General features: G+C 37.7%; 1 protein-coding gene across 4 annotated transcripts in view; it reads left to right on the top strand.

The window, feature by feature from the left end:
- The first annotated feature begins 3,024 nt into the window (after positions 1-3,024).
- rapgef3 (Rap guanine nucleotide exchange factor (GEF) 3) overlaps positions 3,025-7,613 on the top strand; it is a 34,416-nt gene continuing 29,827 nt past the window's right edge. Inside the window, exons 1-2 of one of the 4 annotated variants that reach the window (XM_078255705.1) lie at positions 3,025-3,147; positions 5,337-5,422. In XM_078255705.1, coding sequence (XP_078111831.1) covers positions 5,360-5,422 — 63 coding nt within the window. In that variant the 5' untranslated portion in view covers positions 3,025-3,147; positions 5,337-5,359. Of the gene's footprint in view, positions 3,148-4,543; positions 4,703-4,985; positions 5,073-5,336; positions 5,423-7,613 lie in introns of those variants that run through there. The other 3 variants (XM_078255708.1, XM_078255706.1, XM_078255707.1) reach the window with 3 other exon arrangements.

Genomic DNA, 7,613 nt, shown 5'->3' with positions numbered 1-7,613 from the left:
TGCCCGCGGACGCTACCTGCCGGCCGGTGGTCTACGAAATTTCCCGGTAGATGTTTTGGTTCCACTCCGCCACTGGGTTAAGGAAAAGGATAACGGGGAAAGCAAACGTGACTCGCGGGAAACGAGCCCATGTCTCTGGGGGACGCCAGACAACAATGGACGGTTGGGTTAAGGGAAAACAACAACGGGGAAAGCAAACTTCACACGCGGGAAAAGATCTCCGGTCTCCGGGGTGAAAGCTCGAAAGTCCTGTGTTGTCCCCTCAGACATTCTTCCTTTACCAATTGCCAAGTGATAGAGAAATGGCTCTGCCAATTGCTATTGGGCAAGTGGGCGGAGTCAAACGTTTAACTCCACCCACGTTGAGCCACTCCTCGATCTGCGTACTGCAGTCAGGGCTTACTCGCTCGCAGACAACTCACGAGTTCTCTTAATACATCCATGCTCACGAGTCCTCAATGACTCGTGAGTTGTCGATGACTCGTGATTTCTCGCGGGAGTCAGTCTAGGCCTACTGTAGGTGTATAAATGTAACATGTTAAAATGCAATTAGGTCGAGCAGACAGTCGAAAAAAAAATATAATAATAATGTGTTCACTACGGGCATTTCTCGGTTCCTGTTTCTATGTCTACACTGAAAGCCTATATAGGCCTATTGCTTAGGCTACACTAAGTTAAGACAATAAATAAACAGTCTGGCTCAAAATGCTTTCTTTCCCATGACTAAATGGCTCTCCTGTAAGCAGCTGCATGAGGTGGTGAGTAGGACTGAGTTTCCTTGGTGATTTGGCAATACTGACTCAAATGACTCGAACAACCCGGATCAGTTTAGTGAGTGACTCAGAATAACCCGAATCCTTAAAAGGAATCGAGTTTGCCTGGCCTACTGGCAATGCAAGAGTTTCTTGGTGGCTAAACATTCTAGGATAGGAGAAATTTTGCATTTCTTTAAACCGATCACAATCGTCTTGGCCATTACTTCAAAATTGCGTATAACTTGCCTACTCGAAGTTTGTAGTCGTTTCCCGAAACGGAGGGACATCCGGTGCGCCTGATGTCAGGCAGTCATCCTGGAAATGGACTTTCGTTGATAATGACTAATGTGTTAATAAAAAAATTCTGTGGTAGTTGGTGGAGGAGCCGATTTTAACTTTTACTTACTGTTGCGAAGTCTAATATATTTTACATACTCAACATTTGATGAACTTATGTTTTATAAGTTCATCATTATGTTTTATACGTAAAATCTGTGTCTGCAAAGTACTAACTAAAGCTGTCAGATAAACGTAGTGGAGTAAAGAGTACAATATTTTCTTCTGAATTGTATTAATTAGCATAAAATGGAAATAAGTAATTTACAATTACATCAAATTAGTACCCAAGTACAGTACTTACAGTTTTTCTCAATTGCTAAAACACTAAAACCCATTGGCTGAACAAAGTTCTCAGTTGCCTGAACTCATTTAGCTGATTGTGCAGTCTGTTGTCAATACCTTAAACCATTTCACATGGTCAAACACAATTTGCAGATCTCACTTAGACTTTTCAGCAAAACTCTAAAAACACATTCTCAAAACACATTCTGCACTCTAATGCACATGTCATCCATACTGGTAAACACAAGTGGCAACAATCAAATACAAATAGAGAACACACGTCATTGATTGAACACAACCACTCAAAATTGATTTCAGTGGATTTCAAATGATGTGACAAAACCAATATAAGCCAGTTCAGAGAGCAAACAGGTTTGTGAAGGTGGGAAGGAGAAAGTCTGAGAATGGATAGAAGAAACAATGTGAGAGGACGAGTGTGTATACGCGAGGTGTCACGGCTGGATACGGCACACAAGAAGCTTCTTCCCCCGTTGGCTCAGGAGGGACAATATTGCTTGTGATGTCGACGAAGTGCTCTGGCCTGACCCAGCCCAAAGACAAGAAAAAGCACATTGATCACATGTTTACTCCTTTGATTTTTGTCATTTTTAGTAGTGTATACTGTAGTACAGTGCATTGTATACTGTACAATGAGCAAATTGTATGGCCCATAACATTGTGCTTTCCAACAGTACTGACTGCTCAATAGATTTTGGCTGGTTGCAGGTTCATATCAACAAAGAACAAGAATTACAGTATCGCAGAGACAAAGGACAAGTTTGAGAGATGCAGGGTACAGTACTGTAAAAGTAGGGGTACAAGGAGGAGGAAGAACAAAAAAAAAAATTGAGCAGAGTAGTAATTTCTGATTAATTTTGAGCTACTATGATAGAACATGTTTTCGTTCATCTAAAGACAATGATGGAAAAATATGAAATTTGTTTTGAGATTAAAAATGTACTTCTCCCTGAGAACTATATGTTTTGAACAATGTGTTTTCTATTTTTTTTGGTGTATTGTTTACTGACTGCTTGATAGTGTATATCATTTTGATCACTTTGTTTATGATTTGAGAGCAGTGTTTGATTTTGAACAAGTAAAACGGTTTTGAGGTGAAAGTTTCATTTTGCGAGAGGAGTCCGAGGTTTTGTAAATAGTGCTTAAAGATGAGGTTTTGTGTTTAATGTTTTCAAAAAAATGGAGCAATTTTCAGTAATTGTGTTTTAGCAATTGAGAAAAACTAAGTAAATGTACGGTTACATTCCACAACTATTAAATATTAAACAAGATGCACAATTTGCGAAGCAAAAATGTGAATAAATCTACAAAAAGGAGATATTCACATGAAAACATGACTGTGGCTAGATGGGAACACGCAGGAAGTAAATGTATCTGCAGGAAACATTAAAGCATAATGTTATCATTTATTCTGAGCAATGTTTTATAGTTTGACTGTAAATCTAGCAAATACACATAATGTGTAGAGAATTTAAATCTGTGCTCCAAAGCATTCCTGTGGTTGTTAGTAGCTATGTTACAGTAAAGGATGTCACCCCCCCCCCCCCAGGGCCCCTGTCTTCTGTCTTCACAGCCAATCAAAAAGATACAGGAAGCTATGTTCAGCAACACTCCCCACAACTCGCATAAACAGCAATGACTGAAAAATCATCCTTCGGCATTTGAAAAAAGCAAAGGCTGAAAAGAGAAGCAGAAAACCACAAAAAAGCGTGGAAACCAAAAGGCAGAAGAATCTTACACGAGTGTGCTAGTGGTGAGTTACTGATGATTACTTATTAAAATAACAATAGACTGACATTTTGTGTGGTGTGTGTGTATTTTTCATATATATATTTTATTTTTTCAGGTAGAAAATTGGCCATGGTATACAATGCAAATTTAAGAGAAATATTATGAAATGTCTGACAAGATGTTATGAGCAGTTTTTATATATATACACACACACACAGATCATTTTACTACTAACTGTGTAAAATGTCAAGACAAAGCAAGTTATTCTCTAATATGACTGCATGTATTTGGTAAGTATCAACATGGTACATGTGTAAGAACGATGCTCACAAACGGATTTAAAAAAAAAAAGTTTAGAATTATTGTCATCTATTTTATTGCTTTTGCTCGTGTGCTTCAGTCTTCGTTTGACCATGGGGTCAAGCTAAAAAAAAAACTGTCACTGCTTACTGGACAGGGGAAAGGAAGGAAAAGGTGTGTGTGTGTGTGTATACCATCAGACAGGCACAACAAAGATACTTGGCAAAGTACACATTCCATGGGCGTAGATGTGTTGCAGGAAATCCCACTCCCATTCCCAGAGGATCCAAATAGAAACGCACACAAATAAATACAGAGAGAGAGAGACAGACAACACAGCAAAAAACAAAAAATATTATTAGTTCACCAGTGTAATACAATATAAGTGCATTCACATCCATCACTAAAACTTCATTTATGTAGTTTTGATGCTCAAGTTGTTTCAGTGTATAGATTATCATTAAATAATTTCATACATTTTTAAGGATTTATGTTTACATGTGCATGAGGCTTTCATGAATTTCCTCTCCACGTGTTGTAGATTGTAGAGCATTAGTGTTCTCAATAGAGGGCAGCATTTATTTTCAAAATGCCAGACGTGCATGTGAACTGAAGCTTCAATGCAAAATGACCCCGGGACCTGAGTCACCGAAGAGTTCAAGGTGTCAGCAGCCTACATTTAGTCTCTCCTGTGAGATGGAACATTGTGATGTTCACAACTGAACAGTATTCTCTGAACCTCAAACAAGTCCATTAAACAATGCAGCAATCATGAGCTTTCATGTCAATCCCAGGGCCACAAAGCATTATTACATTTTCTGGCTTTACTTGTCATAAATCAATCCTGAGATTATCCCCATCCAGTGTAGATTAGCCTTCTAGAAAAGCAGTTTGCTCCTTTAGTGCGTATTTGGTATGGAACTACCATAAATTCTCCAAAACAATCATCTTTTTCTCAGTGATGTGCCACTGTGCACACAAGACAAACAAGTCACTTTGTCAAGATACTATCAGACACATCTTAGCAATGTGCTCTTCCTTATCAGCTAAACCATCATGTTTGCATTCCCTCAGGAGGTCATAAGAAGGAAAACTGGATTCCTTCATGGTGAACATTCTTAATTTTGCAACATAGAGAGTCCCTGTGCGGCATTGAAAGAGACGGAGTCACAAGTTTAGCAGGAGCACGGAAAACTTTGTTTTGACTGCTTGCTTACTTTTAATACTGGATTTGGGACAGCTCTGACTGGAGCATCCATCCCGGAGGTCTAAACTTGGTAAGGAGTTACTGGTTTTTTTCCCAGGGTGTGCAATGTAGCTTCTGTTATGCAATTGAGATGAAGGAGGGGTTGTGATTCCAAGGGAATTGAACTCTGTAGGCTTTTGGCATTCACTCAACACACACGCTAATGGAGTAGGACTCCGAGAAAGGAGCACTAATGTCTAAAACAGAGGCAACATACAAGAGCAACAGGTGCTGGACTTTTAATTATATTGCACAGAAGAGGCAGTTCCATTACATTGCCCTCCTGCATCTTTCCAGCTGGAGGAACCACCAAACCGAAGCACAGGAAAGCAGGACAGAATTAGTCTTCTTGTCTGTGTGCGTCTTGTGAAAAGCCATGGCAAACTGACTCAGGCATTGAGGTCAGTACAGGACTGCACTGGAACAATAGCAGGGATTTAAACAAGTCTTGCATAACATATCCAGGCTGCATGACACAGTCATAACTGGAGGTGCACAGGAAATCAAGTTAAATAGAGGGTCCCCTTGTCCTTGTTTGACAGTCTGCACATTTACATCCATTTGCTTTGCTTTGGCCATGAATCCACGAATGACATGACAAATGTATTAATGTTATTTACTTGGTACTTAAAGAAACTTATTATTACCCTGTTTATTTCACACAGATACTGTTCAATCCATCTCCTCGATGGAGAACTTGGTCAAATCCATCTGTTCCCCACCAAGACGTTGTACACCAGACATAAGTGAAGTAAGTCATCTGCTTCTATGCTGGAACACAAATATAAAGTCAATACAATAACACTGAACCAGAGATAGAGAAAGATTAGGCTAAAAGCAACATAGCAATATACATTCACAGCTGAACGTTTCAACACCTGTTGGTACAATATACAGCATCATGAGTTTTATGAATCCATAAACCAGTAATGGGTAACAGTTTAACACCTGTGCAAAGGACAAACCCCTGTCATCAAACTGACAACTGGAACTGTACCAAACTACTGATGAGAGACACACACCAAGTACAGTTCTCCAACCTAAACTGTTTTCTGCCCTTGAAACAGTTTATCTGCGAGTCCATGCCTATACAGACCTGGTTGAGCCAGACAGCTGGACAGCCTGATAAGTGTGTGTGCAGAGTTCTGCAGCTCAAGTGTTCTGCTCTGAACTACTACACTGAGCAAACTAGACTATACAGTGACTGCATGGAACATTATGACTCCTTTAATAACCTTGACCCAGTCTTGTGAAATTGCAGAGCCAGGTGAACTGCTAAACAGGTAGCTTACCAGCAGGTTAAAGGGTAACTACCGTTTTTTTTTCAACCTGGACCGTATTTTCCTATGATTTTGTGTTTAAGTGGCAGATGGGAACAACAATCTTTGACATTGGTCCAGTATTAAGTGAGATTGCTGCAGTCGGCAGTGACGAAACAAGCTACAATGTAAGTTAATAGGGCAATTGTGCAGCTTGTATTTATGTTTACAAAAGTGCTCGTTTTGCCACCGACAGGCTCAGATTAATATCCTAAGTGTCTGACAACATTATGGAAAGGATTTTATAAAAGGAGGTCAACCTTTCTGTTAAAGAGGAAAACATCCGCGAAACTGCGTTAGCTAAAGCCACCAGACAATAATTTTAGCATTGTAAAATACACTTCATTCGACAGAAACAAAATAAAACTATAAAAAGCCATTTTGGGTCGTCTTTCCACTTTTCCAACCATCACAACCCTAGTTTTGATAAATAAACAAATAGTTTACAGATTTACATGTGAAGATATGTTGGCTCTATACACACTTAACAATATGTTTTTTTTAAAAGGGATTCTGGTGGGTTAAGCGCTAGCGACCTCAGAGCCGTTTCTGGTTAAACAGAAAGGTCTCAAAAAGGTCTATCTCTGTAGGGATCCTTTTCTTAATGTTGTCAGACACTTAGAATGATAATCTGAGCCTTTCAATGGAAAAAAAACAGCACTTTTAGTGGACCAAACTGACTGAACATTTAACCCATACGGTTACAGCGTTCACGCTTAATAATGGACCAATTTCAAAAATTGTTGTTCCTATCAGTCACTTACACACAAAACCATAGGAAAAAACAGTAGTTATTCTTTAAGCCCAGCTACAAATGGGTCATTCCATACCAACTCACCTAGACCTCCCAGTTCATGGACTTTCTTGAAAAGAATCATGTGAAAACTTTAACTTCATGGGACCTTGCAAAATCCTATAGTTCTACTCCAAATACTTTTTCAGATATGAAGTTTGGTGGAGCTGAATTTCATAATTTTTTTTTTGTGATTTTTGTATGTGTATTCTAAGCTTTACCAACTGCTTATTTTTTACTGGACTGGGTTGAAATTTGTGAACATCCAAGAAACCCTGAAGATAATTTTCAACATGTATGTGTTTTACATATAAAAAAGTTATAAAAATAAATAATTTAACTAGTGGACAAATTTCTTTTCTTCATTCGGGTTAAAAAAAAAAAATTTAATGAGCCATAACTTAAAAATATATTGCTGTGTAACACATTGATGAGGTATTACAATTTTTTAGCTGATACATTTTCAACATTTAGCGCATTTTCCTCACATTTGAGACAGAAATTATATTATATTATATATATATATATATATAAATAAATAAATGTTAAATCTAAATGTTAAATATATATCTAAATGTTAAATGTTAAATCTAAATGTTAAATGTTAAATCTAAATGTTAAATCTAAATGTTAAATTTATATCTAAATGTTATATCTAAATCTAAGTGTTAAATCTAAATATATCTAAATCTTAAATATATATCTAAATATTATATCTAAATCTTAAATATATATCTAAATGTTAAATGTTAAATCTAAATGTTATATCTAAATGTGTTGCCAAGTGTAAAGCTAAATATTTAGAAAATATTCAAATCCCCAAGGAAACC

The sequence above is a fragment of the Sander vitreus genome, chromosome 7 (genome assembly GCF_031162955.1).
Source record: "Sander vitreus isolate 19-12246 chromosome 7, sanVit1, whole genome shotgun sequence".
Classification (NCBI taxonomy): domain Eukaryota; kingdom Metazoa; phylum Chordata; class Actinopteri; order Perciformes; family Percidae; genus Sander; species Sander vitreus.
Note: the sequence above shows the minus strand (reverse complement) of the source record. Positions and strands in the feature narration are given on the sequence as shown.